Genomic DNA, 24135 nt, shown 5'->3' on the forward strand with positions numbered 1-24135 from the left:
TCACTGGAGGCAATTGAGAGGTTTCTCTTCGGTCCTTGCCCCTGCATTGCCACTTCTGCCGTATGAGAAGGAGAGGCAGACAAGGATTTCCTTACTGACCTCCCCCTGCTGAGCCCTGGTCCGAGCCAGCAGCTCCGAGTTTGGTGCTAACTAGTGCATCTTCTATATCCATCCAGCATCCCAGGAAAACACTGCTCTAAAGCAAGCAATGTCCCAATATACTCACATTGGCATCATCTCTCTCGCTTAGACTAAGCCCCTGTCTTCGTGATTTGCCTGGCTCTAATCAAACAAGCCTCCCCATGTCCATCAGGAGAGCACCGTGTGCTGAGGCTGTTCCTCACGGTGTTCTGCGGGATTCTGCTCTGGCACAGGTTGCTTTTCTGCTGCAGGGATGAGCTGTTGGGAATGACTGTGCTGGATCTCACAGACACATTGATTTCTTTTAGCTTATATGTGACCCCACCATCGAAGAGCAGAAGCTTCTGAAGCCAGTGATTCGTTTACTTCAACAGCGAGCCAGGGACTCTAATAACCTGGTTCGGCAGATGGCAGCTAGAGGACTGGGCAATATACTTTAAGGTGCCCTGGAGCAGGTGAGGTTGAAATCCCTCTGCAATCTCTAGGATGCACGACCTTACTGAGCCCATCTTGAAACTCCTTGGGCTTGTCTTCCTCCTGGGAAAGAGGCTGCGCTCCCCTGCATGTCCACCTGCTGCTGGAGTTCCTGCCACCCCAGCTTGTCAGGGAAGGCTGGGTCCATGCTTGGCCTGCCCCTGTGCTCAGGGTGCACAGAGGCTCCTGGTGCCCTTTACACCTCCACTCCAGCCCATGGAGAGAGGCAGGTTTCTGTGGTTTAGCAGAGAAGTTGGGAGCAGCCTGTGTGTCCTGGCTCACAGCCCTTTACTCAGACCATGAGACCCAACAGTGAATGTGTTGGCCACAACCCACCTGTGATGGCAAACACAGCACAGTGGGGCTAAAGACCTGCTTCCGGGCTGAGTTCTCCTTGTGCTCTGACCATGGGAAGCTGATCTGTTCTCTCTGCTGTGTGTTTAGGCATCATTATGGAGTATGCTACCCCAGGGAGTGCCAAATGGATAGATGTTACCCACCTGCTGAGCTGTAAATCAGAAATCCAGCCCCTGTACTTCCCTTCCGGAGCCCAGAAGGAGCTGAAAAGAGCAGGGACTGACCCCTCCTCCTGCTTTGGAGCCCAGTGCATCCACTCTGCCCTGAGGATAACCTAAGAGAGCCTTGCCCCACCAAGGCAGCTCACATTCCCCTGGAGTAGCAGGGTGCAGCAAGGAGGAGCTGAACCCATGCATCTCCTGCCTGTCCTGCCCAGGTCCCTCCCCAACCACAGCTGCCCAGGCTCTGGCCTCCCTTGGCTTCCTGGGGTCCCTCAGGTTGGGGAAAATTGTAACCACTGGGTGCCACTGCCAATCCTACCCTGAGCAGCCTGTCTGTCAGATCCTTTCATCAGGTACAAACCAATATGAACCAGGCCTGTTCCACACCAGGTCTGAATGCCCAGTCACGTCCCGTTGGCAATGGCAGCTCTTGGGAAGGTTTCTGGTGAGGAAGGCAGGAGAATCTTGTCAGTGGAAGCTGCTGAGGATCTCAACCTTCCTCCATGGGCAGCAAATCTGCTCAGTGCCCAGCAGAACCAGCATCTCCCCTCAGCTGGGAATGCAGGAAGCTCCCAATGGAGGAGTCACAGCCACATCTGTGTGGGAGAGTTTCTGTAGCTGGGACCCAGAGGGACCACAAGTCTGTAGCTGTTCGAGGCACTGGTGATGAGATGAAGGGAGCAACACTGCATCCATTGTGCACTGCCCACCCACACATCACGCCTGAGCCCCGTTCCCCAGGGAAGACCTTGCTCTGGCGCTGCCAGCACGTGTGACCAGTGTTCCCCTGAGGTGGAAGCATCTATTCATTAACGTCTCCCTCTCTCCTTCCGGCTCTGCAAACTCTGGAAAAGGACACATCTCAGGAGGTCCAAGTCACAGAGGTCCAAGTCACATCTCGGGTCACAGAGGCCATTTCTAAAATCCCTTGGGGCAGGCCATTGCAAAAGGAGGAAAACCATGGGCGTACCCTGCCCCATATCATTTCATCACTTTGTTTGTGTGTCTGAGGCCCTGCTCCATGGAAAAGCGAGCTCCCGTGTGTGTATGTGTTTGATAATAAATTGTGTTCTGCGTTCTTCTGGCTATTGTTGCTTCTCTCCTCCTGAACACAGCAGAGAGAGGAGGGTGAAGCCTTGTAGCTTCAGGAGTGTGTGTCTGCTTGGTTTGGGCTTTATGGTCAGGTTTGGGTATCTTGCCTTTTGGCGGGGTTGTGTGGGCAGTGAGCTGGGCACTGCTGCTGAGGGCACAGGTGCTACCACATGTTAACCGGGAGGTGGGGCTCTGCCGGGCAGACAGGCTAGGGATAGATGTTCAGGGAAGTTAGGGGAGGATAGATTGAGTTAAAATGGTCACCTGATCTAACTTAGTTCACCCAGATGCGGACCTTACACTTAGACTGACTTAACTAGGGATCTAATTGTGAACTGTACAGAAGTTCAGGAAGTTTAGATTGGTTTAAAAATGGCCAACAAGGTTCAAAGTTAACCCTACTTCTAAAGCGGTTTAACTTAGCTCAGGCCTGACAAGACCGATCTAACTGAACTTTTGTGAAGTTCCCAGCCAGCTCCGGGGCTGCTCTTTTCCTAGCCCCCACCCCCTGACCCCAGGTTATTTTTAGCCCTCTAACTCCTGCCCCCATGCCACCACTCATGGACTATCCAGCCACCCTAGACTGGCAAACCCTAGACAGCGGCAGTGGGGCACAGAGCCCATGCCATAACAGCAACCTGCCTCTGCCCTGCAGACAAATCTGGGGGGCATGTGCCCCCTGGGCCTCTCCCAAGGTGTACACAATGGTGGGAGCCCCCCTGCACCCCTGGACAAGGCTCCTGGGCTCTGAGCATCCCACAACCTACCCTGGGGCCCCATTCACCCCAGCCCCTGCCCCTGCCAGTGTCCCCAGAGAATAAGCATTGGCATCTGTGTTCTTTCTGAGGGGTTTTGAAACATGGGTAGAGCAGGCATGAGCAGTCACAAGCTCAGGTGAGCAAAAAATGGGTTTTCTGTCTTACAAATAAAAAAATGAGATCTAAAAATGCTTTCTCTTCTGCATCAGGATAAAACTGACCTGAGGAAATATAGTGCAGTAGTCCTGTCATTGCAGGCTCCTGAATCCAGCTCCACCCTAGCCACAGATTCTCTGAAGCTGGTGCCTCTCTAGACAGGCTCCCTGACCCTGTGCCACACTCAGAGAGAGACTCTGGGCTGGGATGCTCTGCAATTACACATTAGATGGTCGTCTTTGCTCTGAAAACCCTTTGTTTTCCAAGGGGCATTTCGCCCATACTGCGGAAGGGAAGTTAGCCTTGTAGACAGAGCACAGGGCCCAGCAGTCAGAACTCCTGGGCGTTCTTGGTTCACAAGTTATTGGGCTCAGTACAGTTAATTACTGCATACTGAGTGACCTTTACTGGCTTTTGCTAGGCAGGAGGGCAGAGCTGCATCACAATCAAGCCTTCTAGCCTTAAAATCTATCAACAGCAAAATCTGCAGAACACAGGATTTCTTGCCCTTTCCCCCTTGGTGCCAAGTTCTAAGCGGTGTCCCACAGAAAGCTGTGCTTTAAATGCCACTTGTTCCATTATGAAGATTTCATTTTAAAAAATCAGCTAAAATTCGATATCTTCCATGTGTCAGGTATCTAGATTCTAGTCATATTGCTCAAAAGGAAAAAGCAATCAGGACTCATGGTAATAATCTTTCATTACACCAACCAGACTTTTGCAAAAAAATGTCTTTAATTGCAGGCTTTATCGAGTTGCAAGCTTTATCGAAGATATCGAATTTTAGACGATTTTTTAAAATGAAATCTTCATAATTTTACAAGGAGGAAGCAAGTTTGACCACCTGAAACCTGAGCTCCTGCTCCTGCCTTTCTTGGAGGCAATTTGCATCATCACAGAGCCTGACCACAGAGCTCAGAGACACCTCGCCAGGTAAGAAATGCCTTCCTAGGAGAGCACTCCATCTGTTTACTCCTCTGCGAAACATGAAACACCACAACCAGAAGGACATATGGCTACATCCTGCTTCCCACCGCACAACTCCAAGGTAAACAGACTATTCCAACTTTTGTCTGAGTCTAATCTGCATCTAAAACAAACTGTTCCAAACAGGAGATTTTACCACACCTTCAACTCACCTATGAAACATGAACTTTCATTTCTACCCAGGAGAACTTTTACAATCTTTTCTCCGATGCCTGAAGAAGGGTGTTTGTGCGCGGCCCCCGGGACGGAGAGGGGTTTCACCCTGACTCCCTCTCCGCAGAGGGGCCCAGAAGGCCGTTGCCCGTGGGCTGCGGCTCCCTTGTCTCCCATTGTCCTGTTGCCCAGCCCGGCCCTCCAAACCCCCCATCCTATTACCGTCAAAAGAATTTTTTTTTTTTGCAAAAATCTAGCTGGTCTAATAAAAGGTATCACCTCTACCACGAGTTTTGATTGCTTCTTTCTCTAGACCAATACAGCTACAACCTGGATACCTGAGAGTGTGAATTAGGCACACTTTTAGAGAACTCCACAACTCACATCTCTGCACTGTTAGACACCTAAATACTTTTAAACAGATCTGGCTTTGCCTACCTGAAGAGAAACCTATTGTGAGAGGGCAGGAATGGGGGTAGAAATAAGCAAAGTAGGTGGTATTCTCAAAGCCTTTCAGATAATGACAGAATTACAGAGAACTAGTGCAATCACCTTCATCCATGTACTAATAAGGGTCAGGACCAGTGATAAGCGGCTGTCAACATAGGATGGTAACTGGAATTCTGAGGGGAAGAAAGATGGAAACAATTTTGCAGGCTTCAGCCAGGGGACACCTTAACAAAGGCCCTATCTGATAAGACATGCTGTGCTGATGAATAGATGGGTCTTGTTTAATGAACCTGATGGCACAGTGAGATAAAAGAGATGCAGAAGATTTTCAGTGCAGCAGAGGCACTGCCTGGCCATGGGCCACAGCTTGCATCTTATTCGTGGAAACTCATGGTTGTCATGTGAGGCCACAGATGATAAGAACAGGGCAAGTGTAGTGCTCATCTTTAAGAAAGGGAAGGAGGAGGACCTGGGGAATTACTGACCAGTCAGTTGGACCCTGACAACAGGAAAGATCATATGGCAGGATCTCAAAGAATCTTTTTCTAAGCACCTGGAGGAGAACAAGGTGATCAGGAACAGCCAGCATGAATTCATCATTGGGAAGCTAAGGAAATACAGACTAGATAGAAGTACTGTAAGGTGAATACACAACTGGTTGGATCATCATGCTGAACTAGAAGTCAACAATGACTTAAGGTCCAGTTGGAAGGAGGTATCAACTGGGATTCCCCAGGGGCCTGCCCTGGGCCCAATATTGATTAATATTGCCATTAATGGTTTGGAGGATTAGCCTGAGCACACATTTAACAAATTTGCAAATGACATCAAGTTGGGTGGAATTCCAGACACTGGAGGGTAGGGCTCGACTTCAGAATGACCTGGACAGACTGGAGAAAGTGTCCAAACTCGACTAAATAATATTTAATAAGGACAAGGGCAAAGTTCTGCACTTAGGATGGAACAACTGCAAGCACAAATACGGACTGGGGAACAGCAGGCTAGGCTACAGTGCTGCAAAAATAAAAGATCTGAGGGTCACAGTAGTTTATAATCTGAATATGAGCCAACAATGTGCTCTTGTTGCAAAAAAGCCAAGAGCATACTGGGTTGTATGAACAGGAATATCACTTGCAAGTCAAAGGAAGCGATTCTCCTACTCTGTTCATCACTGCTGAGGCCTCACCTAGAGTTCTATGTCCAGTTTTGGGCCCTGCACTTCAAGAAAGATGTGGACAAATTAGGAAGAGTCCAGCAAAGAGCAACCAAAATTATTAGAAGTCTGAGACATACGACTTACTAGGAAAAGCTGAAAGAACTAGGATTGTTTAGTCTGGAGAAGAGAAAACTGAGGTGGGATTTGAGAATGGTCTTCTAATACCTGAAGGATGGTTATAAAGATGATGGATGTAGACTATTCTCTGTGGCTGGAGGAGATAGGACTAGGAGCAATGGTCCCCTTAAAATTCACGTGCAGTGACGGGGGAGCTCCCACACCATAGACTATGCCTGTGAACTTTCCCAGGGTTAAAGTCTTTTAGGTTAGATAAAGACTGTGCTACTCATCAGGCCTACAGCACCAAAAGGTTGAGCACCACTGATGTAAAAAGCAGGGCAGGGAAGCACCTTAAAGACTAACCGTTAATATAGAGGTCAAGACACACTGTTGTAGTTCAGATTCCAACCAGGATGGGGAAGGGCTCAGCATGTACATTGGCTATAACAGCATCAGAGCTTGTGAACTGGGAGCGTGGGTGACTTCCGGTTTAAGGAAGCACCCAAAGGTGCTTCTCGAAGAACAAGGAGCATTGTTTGCAATGGTTATACAATTCCACACATGCGCACACACAGGTTTTACCTTTTAAAGTATGAGAGAGCAGAGTCACCAGACCAGAAAAGCAAGGTTCAGAAGTGGGAAAGGCTAGCAAGGATTTCTAGGCAGGAAGTTCCTTACCAGGGAGCAGGCTGCTGGCTCTAGTTCAGAAACCTGAGAATCTACTAGCCTGCCAGTTCCTGCGCCTTTGCACTGAGGTGTGTGTACCCAGCGGGCGAAAGGCATCGGGAGCTCAACTGCTTCCTCTCACACACATACCTGCACACGCACAGAGAGGCGCACAAACGCAGCGTTGACATGGTGAGCTAGCTCAAATGTGAATGCAAACAGGCCAGTAGTTTTGCAGCCTGTTACGGGGCAACCAGCATAGACCAAACTCAAAGCAGCAAGGAGTTTTCATCCTTCAGAAGTGCTTCACCTGGGCTGGGGAACCACTGCCCGAGCTTGCGTTCCAGCTTACAGAGTTATTCATGAAGAAGGCGCTGATCTTTTGGACCATATGTTCCCTGTTGGGTAAGTACTGGCTTTTGCTTCTTTTCAACCAGAGGCTTTACTAACCTTGATTGTTCAGCTGTAGCAGGATTAGCCTAGCAAGGCTGGGTCTCACAGAACAGGTGGCAGTCACTTGACTCGCTTGGAATGAGACACAGATAGTTAGCTCCTCTCCAGACTGCTTTTTACGCTCTTTGCAAACAGGGTTATTTGCTAGCTAGTTATTTCCACAGGGCCCCTGGAGTGTCCCGTGCTGTACGGATTCATAAACAGATGACTTGATCCCTACCTTTCGGAGCTCCCGTGGGCTTGATCCCAAGCCTGTCAAAATCAATGAAAGACAGCAATAACTGACTTCATTAGGCTTTAGATCTGAGCCCAGGAAAGCAGGGAAATGCAGGGAAAGGGGCAAGAGAAAACAATAGGGGCGCATGGGTGTTTCAGACTGGGGAACATTTGGGACTGCACCCTGCCCACGTGGGCTCCTCCAATACCCATGTTACCGCAGCTTTGTGATACAGCAGTGCCCTAGACAGGATCATTGTGCTAGACCCTGCTGACACTCTTGGCATGGGGCTGAATGGCAGCGCCAGTCAGGGCAGAATTTGCTTGGTCTGAGGCCCAGTTCCACTTCCTTATCACTCATTGTGAGTATGTTTCCTTGTTGCTTTGGCTCCATCTTAGAGACATTTCTGTTTGCAGGCCACCTCCTTTCCATGGAACCACACCTTTCATGCCCTTGGTGATATGACAGCAATGTGCCCAAACCCATATAACCTGGCGATCAGGATTGAGAGCTGGATCCAGATCTTGTGCCTGGATTCTCTTCACACATGCAGTGGTGTTTACGCTGGCAGAACCCTACTGACACAGAGGCAGCTGGGGGTTAGGCATGAGATAGGAGGCAGGAACAGTTGTGTGTTAGTCCTGGCTCTGCCACAAACTCTCCGTGATGTTTGCCCAGTCAAAAACTTCCCCTGACCCTCAGTTTCCTCATCTGTAAAATGGGTTTGCCGCTAATTGACAACCATACAGGGGTTTATTTAGGCCAAATTGTTCCAAAACACTCACCAATTCTGATGGCCTGACAATTTAAAGGCATAATTTTTTCACACATGCAGAAAGTCCCCAGTGCAGCTGAACTGGGTGGGAGGAGGCTCTGGGTGATCAACAGTTCTGAAAACTGGGGGCACACTGAGTGTCCAGAACTGAGACACTTAGGCTTACAGGCTGCTTTTGAAAATGTTGCCTTGCAGAGCTAAGACTGGCTTCCAGCTCTATTCTAACTCTAAAAACAAACCCCCAAATGTAGGAATGGTTCGGAATATATTCTGGCTACTTCTGCGTAGTTGGATGGGAAAGAAATTAAAATGGTTTGGGAATGCAAAACAAAAAACAGTGATCTGCTTCAGATTTCAAAGAAAACTTCTCCATCCAAAATGCTCTCATTTTTTTTTAGGAGGTGCCTATAACAGACCAATTAAATAAAACCTACAAGACTAAGTTTTAAAAAATGAGTAGGGATTTTTGGGTGCCTAACTTTCAAGGTTTTAAAGAAGCCTGATTTTCAGCATGTGCTGAATACGTGCCCTCTGAAAATTAGGCCTCTCTAAAATGTCCCAGGTTTTGGGACCTAAAATCACCAACTACTTTTGAAAACACAGGCCACCGCACCTAGAGGTGCATTGTACGTTTGCATGAGGGTAACCACAAGACAGGAGCCAAAAGGCATGGAAATATTTGTCTCAAAGCGCTGTTCAAAGCCTAGAGGCTCGTGCCAGCGTTCTTCCCAGTTGATGCGCAGAGGCAGATACAACTTTTTTGAGCACGTTCACAAGGGATAACTGACTTCCATGGCTGCAAAGCCTAGGCTGGAGAAATCTCTGAGCCCAGGGAAGTCACCAGAATACACATGGGCAGAGAATTATCTGCTTTTATGCAGACACTCCCAGGCCAGAGTCCATTTTTCAGGCTGTTCAGTGATTCCTCTGAGTAACACTCTCTATATAATCATCCTGTATTCAGCATTATGGACAATCCATGCTCCTCTCAGCAAGAGAAGTTCATTGGCCTCTACCCTGGCCTAATGCCAACCCAGAGCCAAACCCCTGATGCTCAGCTCACCTCCAGTTAGTGTAAGCAAGAAAATCTAGTTTTCACTCTTTGACCCACTGATACATACTGCATCCATGCCTGGGACAGCCTTTGAAACCCGTGTCAAAGCTGGAAACCCCTGGGTTGTGACCTGGATTCTGCATTTTAGTAATAGCTCCTTTGTTCCCCCAGGCTGTCTGACTGCAGAGAGATCACCACTTCTGCTTCTCAAACATGCAGACTTTTTTTCTACAAACTTCGAGAACATCCTGAAGTGGGAAACTGAAGGCGAGATACCTCCAGGCACAGTGTACAATGTCCAGTACAAACAGTACGTAGGGTTTGTGTCTTCCTTGGTGACTTGTTTGAACAGGTTGTAAGACCAATGCTTCCTGAGAAAAAAGGCCTGAGCTAGAAAAGCGGGCTTGGCTGCTAATTGCTGCTTGCTTTACTGCCACCAAAATGGCTGTTTGGAACAGAACCTAAGCAAAAGAACAGGGTCTTGGAGTTCATCTCAGCTGAAAGGTGACCTTTTGTCAGGGGCGGGCAATTATTTTGGGCGGAGGGCCGCTTACTCAGTTTTGGCAAGCCATTGAGGGTCGCATGACAGGCAGCCCAGGGCAGATAAATATTAATTTTCTAGATTTTTTAGGGGCCCTGCGGGCCACATCTGGCCCCCCCCGGCAACATTTTGCCTACCCCTGCCATATGTTAAGAAAAGTCACTAAGCTGCTCTGGAGACAAAAGTATGGCCCAGCTGACAATGGGGAATGGGCTGGAAGCTAGCAGCCTGGGCATGCAGTCCCAGTCCCTGTTCTGCCACTCACCTGTGTCCCTTCTCTCTCTCTATCTCAGTTACCTTGTTGGTAAAATGCAAATAATGCTAGTGACCTGCCTTTAACAAGTGATTTGAGCTACAGAGATGAGGAATGGGCTGTAACAAGTAAAACACTGTTCAGGAGGGGAAACAGTTGGAAAACCTGGGCAAAAGCATGATTTCAGCAATATCCAGAAACTTGGCTTCATGAAATTGTGTACTCCTTTTTCAGCCAATTCTAATGGGCACATAACTTCTTCCCGTCAAACCCCAGAAGAGTTTAACAGTGCACTCAGGAGGGATGTTTGAGAGCCAGATTTGAAACACGGCAAATAGTTCTACACCAGCCGCACACACAGGGACTTCGCATTATTGTCAGTTTTCCTGCAAGCCTGCTTTCTGCTCCCAGAGAAGAGCTCGTGTTTCTGCCCCCCCACCATAACTGGATATGCCGTGCCTTCTCCAGCCCAGCAAGGGACACTCCCTTGGCCTAACAGAGCAAGCAAAAAATGCCAGGTGAAGTGATTCTTTGACAAGAAGACTCCTTCAAAGGTCATCTGTTGCTTCCCACAAACTGTGAGAGTCCCAAGGATTCACAGGACTCAAGTGGCTTCTCTGCATTTTGCACAAATGGCAACAGAACATTTCAACATGACAATTTGGGGCAAAATTAGAAACAGGGCACACAAGTCCTGGCTCCCAGGCTACCCTCTACTGCAGGCTTGTAACAGCAGGCAACACCTTCTGCAGGCAGGACTCATCCAGATTTTCTAATCAGGCATGAGAAGCAAGGGGCAGCTTATTAAGTTTTTAGTACCCAGCTGTTCTTTAATTATAACAATCAATGCAAAAGCAGCAGGGAGCTGGAACAGCTGCCCTTGGATCAGGAGGAGGAGGGAAAGGTACGGCTGCCCTTTGTTTGGAGGGAACTGAGAAGTAAGATAAGTCTGCCTTGAACAAATGACAATCTTAGGATCTGGGCCTGGTGGGATTATGGAGAGGCCCCAGGAGGGTGTTGGTTCCTGCTAGCTAGACCCATCCTTTCCTTTTAATTCCATCCAGGAAGAGCACACCTCAACTGCTGAAACTTCCTTAGCCTGATGAAGGGTTTTTGAACCCGAAAACTTGCTTAAAAATTGTTCTCCAACCATTTAGTTGGTCTAATAAAAGATATCAGATTCACCCAAATAACCTTGTCATCCTTTGCTTTAAGCACTCCGAAAGAATCTCCCACCTGCCCATATTCTGGGATGAGAACCCCACAGTGCTCCTTTGCTAACGTCACTGGCCCATATGCAGAAAAACAGCAACCCCTGGGTTCTGAGAACTACAGCTGCTTTACTTTGGGGTACATCTCAGGTCTGCCATCCCAAGCGCAAAGGCAGCTGGAGCGATGAGGGATCTAAAAACTAGGGACAGACATTCAAAAAGCCTGAGTCTGAATTGATTCGTGGAGTACCAGAACCTAGCAAACCAGCTGCCTGTGCTTGTGGGCATATATTTGGGGTCCAGCTGTGTCCTGGGCAGGTTGCAAACATCCAGTGAGACCTGTACAGTGCTTAAGGTTATTGTATGGCTAAGGGAACAATAAGGGTTTTCTGTCTTGTTTTGTTTTGGAAACGCAGACAGATCAAAGAAAGACATTTATTTGCAGATCAGTCTGAAACTTTTTTTTCTGGTTTGTCTCACTGAAGTGAAAACCAAGAAAATGTTGTTTTGGTGCAGATGAAAGAATCTTTTTTGGGCATTTTTAGCCCTTTATTTTAACATTAAATTTAACTAAAATTAATCTGGAAATATGGTGAATGAAATGCCAAATTGTTTCATTTAAAAATGTGGAAGCAACCTGTTTTTAAAAAGCACTTTACTTGCTGCAAAAACTTATTTTCCTTTTTTTTAAACTCTTGGCCCAAGCCAGCACCAATAGCAAAGAGTTTCAGTGTAATGCAACTGCAGTTTTTGGTGAAGGAAGGATTCAGTTTGAAAAATGCTGCCTAGTTCAATACCTTTGCCCCAGTGGAGTTTGTGAACTACCTATATTTACCACTGCCTCCATGTTACTGATGGTTTGTAAATGCAAAAGGTACGACTGTCAGTAGAAGATGTAAGAAAAGTGACTGGCTCTCATCAGAATCTGAAAAAAGGACTTTTAAAAGACCCAGAAATTATGCCCCAAGTATGCATACCGATTCATTCATAGATGGTTCAAAACCACTTTGAGTCTGGAATCTATGTCATCTGGGTCCTGGATTGGCTACTGACTTTGGGGTGAGTCATTTCCTTTCTGTGCCTCGGTTTCTCCATCTGTATAATGGCAGAGGTGGAAATGACACTTCACATGCACACTGTGAGGCAGAGTGCACTCATGCTTATAAAATTCAGTTCTTAAATATTTAGGGACTATATAGGATTGATTTCATATGGCAGATTGAAAGCATTCACTTTGTCTTCTCTAAGATATGGGGAGAAAGAATGGCTCAACAAAACCGAGTGCCAGAACATCTCACAGCCCTTTTGTAACCTCTCGCATGAGACGGAAAACTACACTGAGCAGTACTACGCCAGAGTGCAGGCCATGGCACCGAACGGCTACTCCTCGGACTGGGTCTGCTCCCAGAGATTTACACCCAAACAGGATAGTAAGTGGCTCTGTGGAATCCATTGACACTTGCAGGCTCCGTCCTGCTGCCATTTGCAGTGACCAGTGTTGCAAGCCCAGATTTGTCTACAGGAACAAGGTTGCCAGCTTTTCAACTCTGAAAGGGACTGTGCTGCTGGAGGTGGGGGGGAGGAGGGGGCTGGGAGTATGAGAAGGTGCTAAGGCCTACCCTGAAGTTTGTAGCCAAAGTGATGCTGGATAAAAGACATTTGTGGCCTGCTTTGAAGGAATAGAGCAGTGGTTCCTAAACTAGAGATCACAGTCCCAAATGGGTCCTGAAATGCTACTGGAAAAATCAGGCTTGTACCACAAGGTGTGGTTGTAAACCTAGGATTGGGGTTGCATACCTAGAAAGTTTGGGAACAGCTGGGAGAGAGGAAATACAAGGGACAACAAAGATGGGCTGGATGGGGAGCCTACAAGCAGCCAGTGATCTGTCCCTGGAGGCTGTGAGATAACAGAGCTCTTGGTGGTTAGGATCAGCAGCCAGGCTTATGCTGCACGCTTCAAGTGCCAAACCCCAGAGTGCATCTCTGTCACTGATGTGCAGTTTAACCTTGGGCAAGTGCCTCAGTGTCTCTGTACTTCAATTCTCCTTTTCGTAACATCGGGAGAATGATGACTATGTCTGGTTCATGGAGGCATTTGAACACAATGCTTGGGAAGAAGACTGAGAGCCTTCCACAAACACACTACAAAAGAGCCACATGATAGCCTTAATTATTAAAATATTCCTTTCACTGAAGCACAACACAGATGAATTTATACTATATCTCAAGGCCATTCACTTGACTTTTGAAGGCTTGTGGTATCAAAGAGCTAATGGAGGCTGCTTTCAAATTATATGGTCATGGGCTGAATTCACCCTGACTGTAACTGCTGGGTGTAACTGCTGCACTTCATTAACCAGAAACATAAAATGCAGTCAACCTCCTTTGTGGGACAGAGCCACAGGCAAGGCTGGTTTAAGAGTTAACTACACGGGCCAAAGTGTGAAAGCCACACTGAGATCTCAAGTCCATCTGGGATATTTAGATGGTACAACATTTTAGCCAAAAATAGTGATACTCACCAAATAGATGTGCCAGTAACTCATCACCTTCAATCTCATTAAATTACTTTTCCTGCTTTATCGTTTCCAGCTAATATTGGGGCACCAGAGGTGAAGTATATTCCTAATGTTCGATCCATAAAGTTTCTCATTCAGCCTCCCTACACACCACTCAAGGACAAAGATGACCAGCAGCTAACTGTTGAGGACATCTATAGCACTGTTGAGTACCATATGACAATTTTCAGCCAAAGCACTCGACAAGAGGTAAATCGTGACCACTAACTTTTGGCTTTGGTAAAACCTGGCATGAATAAGACATCAAAATCAATGCATGGTGAATGGGGTTTCTGATAAACAAAATAATTTTCAAAGGAGAGATCAGATCTGTCATTATTCCTTTCAAGTGTCAGCAACCCAAACCCAACTTCTGGGCTTCCACATGAGAGCCAAAATGTGAAACTGTGATCTGGTTTCATTGCCTCCAGAAAGTGAAATGCAAAAAGTGAACAGTATAATCATGAAATAAAATACCAGGTGGTTCTAAACTTAGGAGTTATTGGTAAATGAGTCTGGTAAGGATTGCATTTGTAAAGTTATGAGATGCATGTTGAATTTTGCAAGTCGAATCAAGGTAGTTTTATAATTTAGCCTCTCTAAAGTACAAATCTTTCTTTCCTTTCTTTAAGCAGTGGACAAAGACGGAAGACAACAAAGAATTTGAAGTTTTCCACTTGGAACCAGACACTGGATATAACGGGACAATATATATCGAGCACGTACAGAAAAGGAGCAAATCCCAAGTGTTTGAGGCTAGAACACTGCCAGGTTAGGCTACTAAATCTGCGCCTCTGAATTACAGGTTCCATTGGGATATCAAGTACACATTATGGGCAAGATTTTCTGCTGGTGTAAACTGGTATAGTTCCACTACAGCCACTGGAACTATATTGACTTTCCACTCTCATCAGAATCTGAAAAAAGGACTTTTAAAAGACCCAGAAATTATGCCCCAAGTATGCATACCGATTCATTCATAGATGGTTCAAAACCACTTTGAGTCTGGAATCTATGTCATCTGGGTCCTGGATTGGCTACTGACTTTGGGGTGAGTCATTTCCTTTCTGTGCCTCGGTTTCTCCATCTGTATAATGGCAGAGGTGGAAATGACACTTCACATGCACACTGTGAGGCAGAGTGCACTCATGCTTATAAAATTCAGTTCTTAAATATTTAGGGACTATATAGGATTGATTTCATATGGCAGATTGAAAGCATTCACTTTGTCTTCTCTAAGATATGGGGAGAAAGAATGGCTCAACAAAACCGAGTGCCAGAACATCTCACAGCCCTTTTGTAACCTCTCGCATGAGACGGAAAACTACACTGAGCAGTACTACGCCAGAGTGCAGGCCATGGCACCGAACGGCTACTCCTCGGACTGGGTCTGCTCCCAGAGATTTACACCCAAACAGGATAGTAAGTGGCTCTGTGGAATCCATTGACACTTGCAGGCTCCGTCCTGCTGCCATTTGCAGTGACCAGTGTTGCAAGCCCAGATTTGTCTACAGGAACAAGGTTGCCAGCTTTTCAACTCTGAAAGGGACTGTGCTGCTGGAGGTGGGGGGGAGGAGGGGGCTGGGAGTATGAGAAGGTGCTAAGGCCTACCCTGAAGTTTGTAGCCAAAGTGATGCTGGATAAAAGACATTTGTGGCCTGCTTTGAAGGAATAGAGCAGTGGTTCCTAAACTAGAGATCACAGTCCCAAATGGGTCCTGAAATGCTACTGGAAAAATCAGGCTTGTACCACAAGGTGTGGTTGTAAACCTAGGATTGGGGTTGCATACCTAGAAAGTTTGGGAACAGCTGGGAGAGAGGAAATACAAGGGACAACAAAGATGGGCTGGATGGGGAGCCTACAAGCAGCCAGTGATCTGTCCCTGGAGGCTGTGAGATAACAGAGCTCTTGGTGGTTAGGATCAGCAGCCAGGCTTATGCTGCACGCTTCAAGTGCCAAACCCCAGAGTGCATCTCTGTCACTGATGTGCAGTTTAACCTTGGGCAAGTGCCTCAGTGTCTCTGTACTTCAATTCTCCTTTTCGTAACATCGGGAGAATGATGACTATGTCTGGTTCATGGAGGCATTTGAACACAATGCTTGGGAAGAAGACTGAGAGCCTTCCACAAACACACTACAAAAGAGCCACATGATAGCCTTAATTATTAAAATATTCTTTTCACCGAAGCACAACACAGCTGAATTTATACTATATATCAAGGCCATTCACTTGACTTTTTAAGGCTTGTGGTATCAAAGAGCTAATGCAGGCTGCTTTCAAATTATATGGTCATGGGCTGAATTAAACCTTACCGTAACTGCTGGGTGTAACACCTGCACTTCATTAACCATAAGCATAAAATGCAGTCAAGCTCCTTTGTGGACTGGTTGAGGAGTTAGCAATACAGGCCAAAGTGTGAAAGCCATACGGGGGTCTCAAGTCCATCTGGCATATCTAGATGGTACAACATTTTAGCCAAAAATAGTGATATTCACCACATAGATGTGCCAGTAACTCATCACCTTCAATCTCATTAAATTACTTTTCCTGCTTTATCATTTCTAGCTAATATTGGGGCACCAGAGGTGAAGTATATTCCTAATGTTCGATCCATAAAGTTTCTCATTCAGCCTCCCTACACACCACTCAAGGACAAAGATGACCAGCAGCTAACTGTTGAGGACATCTATAGCACTGTTGAGTACCATATGACAATTTTCAGCGATATTCACCACATAGATGTGCCAGTAACTCATCACCTTCAATCTCATTAAATTACTTTTCCTGCTTTATCATTTCTAGCTAATATTGGGGCACCAGAGGTGAAGTATATTCCTAATGTTCGATCCATAAAGTTTCTCATTCAGCCTCCCTACACACCACTCAAGGACAAAGATGACCAGCAGCTAACTGTTGAGGACATCTATAGCACTGTTGAGTACCATATGACAATTTTCAGCCAAAGCACTCGACAAGAGGTAAATCGTGACCACTAACTTTTGGCTTTGGTAAAACCTGGCATGAATAAGACATCAAAATCAATGCATGGTGAATGGGGTTTCTGATAAACAAAATAATTTTCAAAGGAGAGATCAGATCTGTCATTATTCCTTTCAAGTGTCAGCAACCCAAACCCAACTTCTGGGCTTCCACATGAGAGCCAAAATGTGAAACTGTGATCTGGTTTCATTGCCTCCAGAAAGTGAAATGCAAAAAGTGAACAGTATAATCATGAAATAAAATACCAGGTGGTTCTAAACTTAGGAGTTATTGGTAAATGAGTCTGGTAAGGATTGCATTTGTAAAGTTATGAGATGCATGTTGAATTTTGCAAGTCGAATCAAGGTAGTTTTATAATTTAGCCTCTCTAAAGTACAAATCTTTCTTTCCTTTCTTTAAGCAGTGGACAAAGACGGAAGACAACAAAGAATTTGAAGTTTTCCACTTGGAACCAGACACTGGATATAACGGGACAATATATATCGAGCACGTACAGAAAAGGAGCAAATCCCAAGTGTTTGAGGCTAGAACACTGCCAGGTTAGGCTACTAAATCTGCGCCTCTGAATTACAGGTTCCATTGGGATATCAAGTACACATTATGGGCAAGATTTTCTGCTGGTGTAAACTGGTATAGTTCCACTACAGCCACTGGAACTATATTGACTTTCCCAGCTTAGAATCTAGCTCTGTGAGTCTTTCAGGGCCACATACCTGTGGGTCTGGTACCTTAATACTGATTGCTATTCACCTGGGCAAAGGTTGCACAAGGTGACATATAAGGAAAAGGCGTTGATCGTGATCATGACCCTGATCCTATTGGCCAGTGATTCTACAGCTGCGATCAGAGGAACACTGCAGGCCTGTATAGCACTAGCAATTGGCCCAAAGAGAAGTAAATGGGTCCATGGTGCTGACCTATCTCCTCATTTCCCTTCCGCCTGTCAAACTGGCCATGAAAGAAGCTAAAATAAATGAAATATTTCCCTGCTGTTACTCTCGTATGTAAGTCATTACTGGAGTAGACTTGGAGACACTCCAAGGAAAGATCATCCATGTGATCACCCATAAATAGGAGTGAGTGGAGGTGATTGTAATGGGTGGACAGATGTGGTGTTCACAGGACCTCTTATTTAAGTAATGTTTTCATACTAAGTAATAATTGGTAGGGAGCATTAGTTAACGTTCTAATTCTCTGCCAGAGTTGTTTATTAGTTGGTCTGATTTATATACCTGTATGTCTGTTTGCTCCATTACCAAAGGACATTTTTAGCTCCTTGTTTCTCATCAGCATCTCAAAAATTTTCTGGACTGTATTTTTAAGATTTTTGACTGGTGAATGAGCTACAAAGAGTTTCACTTCCTTGATTGCAGCTTATCAGGGGCACATGAACATGAGCAACCAAATTATGGCTGTTATTCTCTGAACTGTATTCCAAATTACCCGCTAGTGAATGATTCATGGTTTTGTTTTTAAAATGTACTTTCACTTGGGGCAATAAGAGGTGGCTGTGGAGTGATGGGCATGTTCAGTCTAGAGGAGACGTTGCAATTGAGTTTTAAAAAAGAGAGCGATCAGTTATTCTCGGCAGTTCATGAGAAACGAACAGGAAGTTTTGGTCATAATTAGCAATAATAGGGAGTCTAGTGCTTAATGGCACAATTAAGTCTTAAGAGTTCTAAATTTAAGAATTATATTGGACTAGATTGCCAATAAATTATTTCCAGTCTCTCTCTCTGGAATTAAATGTTGTGGACTTTTTTCCCCCCACTGACCAGATAATACCTGGCTGCTCTACTGTTTTGGATCACTTATATTCGCTGCTGGTTTGCTGTTTGCTGCAACATGTTATGTGATATATATGTATGTGAAACAACACACTGCACAGCCAAAGTCTTTGGTAAGTGTCCTTAAGTCATGGCAGTAAATCCCTAAAATGCTTAATAGAATAATGACATCACCAATTGAGGAAGATAACTGTATAGCAGAAGTAACTATATGAGGCATTTGTTAGTCTCCCATGGCAAGGCAGTCTGGTGAGCCTACACAGAAAAGACTTCTCTTTGTGTCATGGAGAAATGCAGACTGCTAGGGTAACACAGATGTTAGCAGGTCTGAAGAATCTGAGTTAGGCTACAAAACTAAGGAAGGAGGTTTATTTTTCTGAGAAGAAGGCAGGGTTTGAGGTAAGCTGCCAGTAGATGTCAAAAATCAGGGTTTCCGTTTTCATTTGTCTTTATAACCAGAATTTTCAAAAGCCCCTAGTGACTCTGGGTGCCTGACTGGCCAGAATTTAAAGAGACTTGATTTTAGGAAAAATAGGTGCTCACTACTTTCTGAAAATTGGGCACCATTAATGATATAGCAAGTTGTGGAGCTCAAAATGAAGGCACCCCAAATCACTGGCCACTAGTCACTTTCGGAATCTTTTGCCCACTTCTCTAGCCCTAGCCCAGAGCAGTATTGGTAGTCCTGCATGGTAAGTTAGTAGTCCTGCATTGGTAGTCCTGCAGGGCAATCTATTTCCATGTTCTGGGGTTGAAGCAAATCACTGCACAGGAAAGGAAAGAATTTTCTCCTACATCCAGGATTGTGCAGTTGTTCTGCATTGTGAGGCAGGATGCTTGCCTTCTAGTGAAGCGTCATTGTGAGAGGTAGGATCCCAGAGCTCCTGGGTCCATGGATCAGATCCAGCAAAGCAGATCACAAGGTCCTATTAACATTTTTTCAAAGGGATTTTGCTCTAATATAAAGCAACCCCTGAAAATTCACAGGCTCAATGTAACTGATTTAATATTTGTCTTGCTACAGGATTTCAAAGGGATTCCACCTTTCCAGCCTCTCACGCTCACAGTGGAGCATGTTTCATGCAAACCTGCTTTGCTCACCTCAGATGTGTCATTACCAAGCATTAGCCTGTGTCTGGAGCAGCCACATTCATTTGGTTCACCAGAAACTGCCTATCAACAGCAAGCCAAAATGTCAGCATCCCAGCCCATTGCTCAGCTGCCTGACTGGGCCGGGGATTTTCCTTCCAAGAGAGTAACCGAGGACAGCTTACCATGTAAAACAAAGAACAAACCTCTGGCCCCGACCTATGGGGTCTGCCTTGAAGACACAAACCAGACAATGAAGGATGTTTCCCCTGAGAGGTTTGTCTGTGACAAATTTATAATCCAGACTCCAAGCAGGACATCGTCTAAAGAAACCTACAGGGAGCAGAGCCCAGCGCTGGTGGAGAAACCATTATGGGAGAGCAATGATATAAGGGGACCAGCCTTCTTGTTGGGAAGCACAGGGCAAGCCCAGCAGCTTCAATTCCAGGTGAACAAGGACGAAGCTGAGCTGTATGTGCCTCAGCTACCTTTGTCTTTGCTGGAAGGAGGAGGAGCTTACAGACAGCAGACTGTGGAACTGCTGCCATTACTGTCCTCCATGACACTGGACACAAACTTTGTCCCAGAAACTGGAACTCTGTTGCCTTTATCCTCACCCTGTCACCTTTCAGTTGGTACCTGTGATGATCTCCCTGGAGAAGACAGCGCACTGCACAAGATGCGATTAGATTCATTGTCACATTCAGAAGACAAACTGCCGCCCCCAGACTTGCAAACAACATATGTGCTAAGAACAGCAAAAGAGTCAGCCTGCACAGACCTGAGCAGCACTGCAACTCAGGCCTCTGGCTCAGCCCAGGACAGTGACATGTCCCTCGCTATGTTCTTCAGAGACTTGGATTTAAAGTTACAGTGGGAGCGTGCATTGGATGAAAACACACTGGTGTGCTAGCAAAGTGATGAATGATATCTAAGAGCTAGATTCTGCCAACCTGATTTGCAATAGTAGTGTCTTTTTCTGCACATAGTACCACTGAAATAAATATAAGTGTGGAGTAAGGCACTGGTCAGCATGTCTACATGGGTTTGAATCTGTCACCAAGTTTCCACAGCATGCTCATGATTATGCTATTATAGGCATAGGTTTCTTTAATGTCATTGCTTCCAGGAACTCTCCATTGTGTTTGCACTTTAATAATACCTCTATATTTTTTAGACATTTCCAGATTCAAATTCAGCCCACTTTAAAACCCGCAACAGGGCTGAAACTCCAACCCGAGACTCAGCAGTCTCAAAATATGAGGAGAGTTTGGAGCAGAATCCACTTTACAGAGTTGAGTCCTGTCTTTCAGCACCAAGCCCCAGATCTACATATGCCCAAACCTTGGGGAGATTCAGTTGTAAAGGAGTGCAAGGCTCAAAACAAGCCTTGTTCAGATGGGCTCTCATGCTCCATCATTTCTCAGATACTGATAAGGGACATAATAGTTTTAGAGCGTGCAGATGGCTACTATCCAAGGGGGGCTTACCAGAGCATCTTGTGCAACCTCACATAAGAACAGTGGCTAGTCCAAGGTACACTTGGCTAGGGTCAGCGTAACATCAGTTTAATACCTAGCACATCGTCCTCCCTCCTGAACTTGTAGAAGTGACTTAATTATCTGGTGTGTATTCTCCAAGTTCAATGTTTGTGCCTTAAATGAGGACTGACCAGTGAAGACTAACTAAAGAAAGGCGGCATCACACGGATGGCTGCTACTGCTGTACTGCTGGTTTGTTGCAACTGTTTCTATCAATACTTGTAGGTAAACATTTGCAAGAGGATACTCTAATTAGTCTGTGTACAATCCAACCCCTTATCTCCAGCCAGGATCCTTTCTTCTTTCAGCAGATTTTTCTTGTTGTGTTTCCTTGCACTTCTCACTGGCCTGGGAAATGAAGTGAGGAGCTAATAATCAGTAGCATTAAGAACTGGAGCTTAGAATAATACTGCACTGCACTTGTGTCTCTCTTGTACAATATAAACTTTTTTATGTTGTTCCTTTTATCAAGTAAATTAAGATTACTAATTTTCATAATAAGCCAAGGTCGTCTTATCTTCATTTTATATGATTGCTGCGTTATCACCTGGTGTGTGCAATAGTTACAGTTCTAAACCACAAATGGGAAGGGTTTCGTGCTATAAGACTCAAACTGGAAACACCTAGGCAGAGTTAACATAAGTGTATGTTAAGCCATAGGCCCATGGAGCCAAGACCCTGGTAACCCCAGTTTAAAAGGGCCACTAGACCCTTCAGCAGGGTGAGCACAGACACTGAAGGGTGCAAAATGAAGAGGGAACCACAGGACAAGCACACAGATGAGTCAAAAGCCACATGCTCAGGCACAATCGCTGTGATATCTGCCACATGATTAATTAACACAGTGCCCAGGGCTTCCATAATCCTTAAAACAGCCAAGGACAATACAAGCCCTGGCCCACTTCAGGTAAATACATCAAATGCTATGCAGTGAATCCCTGTGTGTGTATTTGCCAGGGGGCACATCTACCTGCTTTGTGTCAAGGATAAAAGATCCTTTGTCACCTCTTGTAAAACTTGAGGGATTTTCTCTGCTTTCTATAGCCAAAAAGGTCCTCGTCACCACCCTAACCCTCTCAACTGATGGGCAGAATATGCTGGCTGTCCAAGTCCCTGCAATGCATAGGCAGCTCCTGGTATGTTGTTGGTGGCAATCCCTTGATTTGAGGATGATCGCTGCCACAGCTCCTTGATGGGTCCTGAGGTGATTTAAGAGCCCAATCTTTGAGCCACAGATCCATCTACAGAAGTTGCAGGTTTTTCTGCAGGGGAGACGTAGGCTGCAGGCAGGGATTCCTCTTTTTTTCTTTCTTTCATGCTCTCGTCCCTGCTGGGGTCAGTCGGTAGCCAGCTCCTCCCAACTCTTGATGCTGGCATCCTTTTTTTGATGTATACCTTTAATGTGTCCTTGTAGTATTTCCTCTGGCCACCATGAGATCTCAGGCCATTAGTAAGCTGGGACTGGAGCACTTGTTTTGGGAGCTCAGAATCAGGTATCGTCACTTAATGTCTGGTCTAGCAAAGATGGTGCTTGAGGATCACCAACCCAATGCTGGTAACGCTGGCTTTAGCAAGGATGCTGGCATTTGTGCAGTGATCTTCCCATTTGATGTGGAGGTTTTTCCAGAGGCGTTGTTGGTGGAACCTCTCCAGGCTCTTGAGATGACAACTGTAGGTCACCCATATTTCACATCTGTGGAGTGGGGATGATGACTACATTGCAGACCTGGATCTTGGTGTCTTTCTGGAGATCAGGATGAATAAAGAATTCCAAAGCAATTTCCTAAAGAAGGCACTTGCACAGGAACCTGTGCTGGATCTCCTCATCAATGTTCACTCTCTGAGGGAGGTGACTACTGAGGTAGAGAAGTGCTCGACTTACCTCCAGGTTCTTTCCCTCAATGGTAATTTGGGGAGGGAAGGACACATTCATGGCCCAGAGAAGCCTGATAGAGCACTTTAGTCTTTTCAGTGTTGAGAGAGAGAGACCCAAAACTTGGTAGGCTTCTCTGAAGAGATGCTGATATCTCAGTTCAGATTTTATACCTTCCTTCTTCATGCTAAGCTCCCACAAGGTCTAAATGTTCTGCCTAAGTGTAAGTAAGGTCTTTGGAATGGGCCTGTTGTTCACTCAATGTGTTGGGGTCTCTCCATGTAGATGGTGCATGTATAAAGGATTATTGATCTGAACTGATTTCTTAGTACTTTACAGTGTCCTAGCACAGCTTCATGTCAGATGTTACCTCTTCTTCCTGAAGAGGTTAAAGGTAAAATTCTCCAAGTGAAACTGTACATTCTGCAACATATTTAAACCTATAGGGAAAATGTGCAAGACAAGTATGAGGGCCTTTTAAGTGAGGTTTTGTTGTGCTGGAATGGAGAACAAGTGAAACTGCTTTTAAGGTAGGGTGTGGCTAGACAGCTATTCCCATGCTACAATGCAGCGTGGACAGATGAGGTGGTATCTTTCACATAAAATGCGAGGGTGTCAATCAAAGCTTTGGGAAAGGCCTTCATATTAAATACTGTTATCTGATCCTTTCATTAGCTGCTTTAAGTGACAGATTTTCCTTCCACCGTAAGTGGTAGGAAATCATTAATTCTGTAGCAATTAAAGGAGAAGTGTTTGTCACTCTGAAGGACTGGGAAGCCATTCAGATACAACTGCAACCTTGCATGATTCTAATGATGGCTAGTGGTGAACAAACATCAGGCACAACCATCACATCAAGAAACCTGAAACCAGCAATGGGAAGGCAGGGCAAAAGCTGGGTAATCCTATAATGGCTCCTCGACCTCTTGCTGAGAGACTCCTTCTCAGGCTTTCCATAAAGGAGTCAATGAAGATATTAATAAGGGGTGGCTTCACATTCAGGAGGTGTAGTCTTTATTTTCTGACCCTGAGATATCCTCTCTACAGCCATATGTGCAAATTATCGCTACTCTTGGTAGGAGTAGGAGGCACAAAGTGCTGCCAGAAAGAA

General features: G+C 45.6%; 1 protein-coding gene across 1 annotated transcript; it reads left to right on the forward strand.

Moving 5' to 3' along the window:
• The first annotated feature begins 6638 nt into the window (after nucleotides 1-6638).
• IL22RA1 (interleukin 22 receptor subunit alpha 1) lies at nucleotides 6639-21641 on the forward strand. Its single transcript, XM_006019386.2, has 7 exons — nucleotides 6639-7076; nucleotides 9342-9480; nucleotides 12424-12605; nucleotides 13768-13943; nucleotides 14366-14504; nucleotides 18513-18634; nucleotides 19546-21641. Exons 1-7 carry the CDS (start codon nucleotides 7034-7036, stop codon nucleotides 20521-20523), a joined length of 1779 nt encoding a protein of 592 aa, XP_006019448.2. The 5' UTR covers nucleotides 6639-7033; the 3' UTR covers nucleotides 20524-21641.
• The last annotated feature ends 2494 nt before the right edge of the window (nucleotides 21642-24135 follow it).

This window comes from Alligator sinensis, unplaced genomic scaffold (genome assembly GCF_000455745.1).
Source record: "Alligator sinensis unplaced genomic scaffold, ASM45574v1 scaffold337_1, whole genome shotgun sequence".
Classification (NCBI taxonomy): Eukaryota; Metazoa; Chordata; order Crocodylia; family Alligatoridae; genus Alligator; species Alligator sinensis.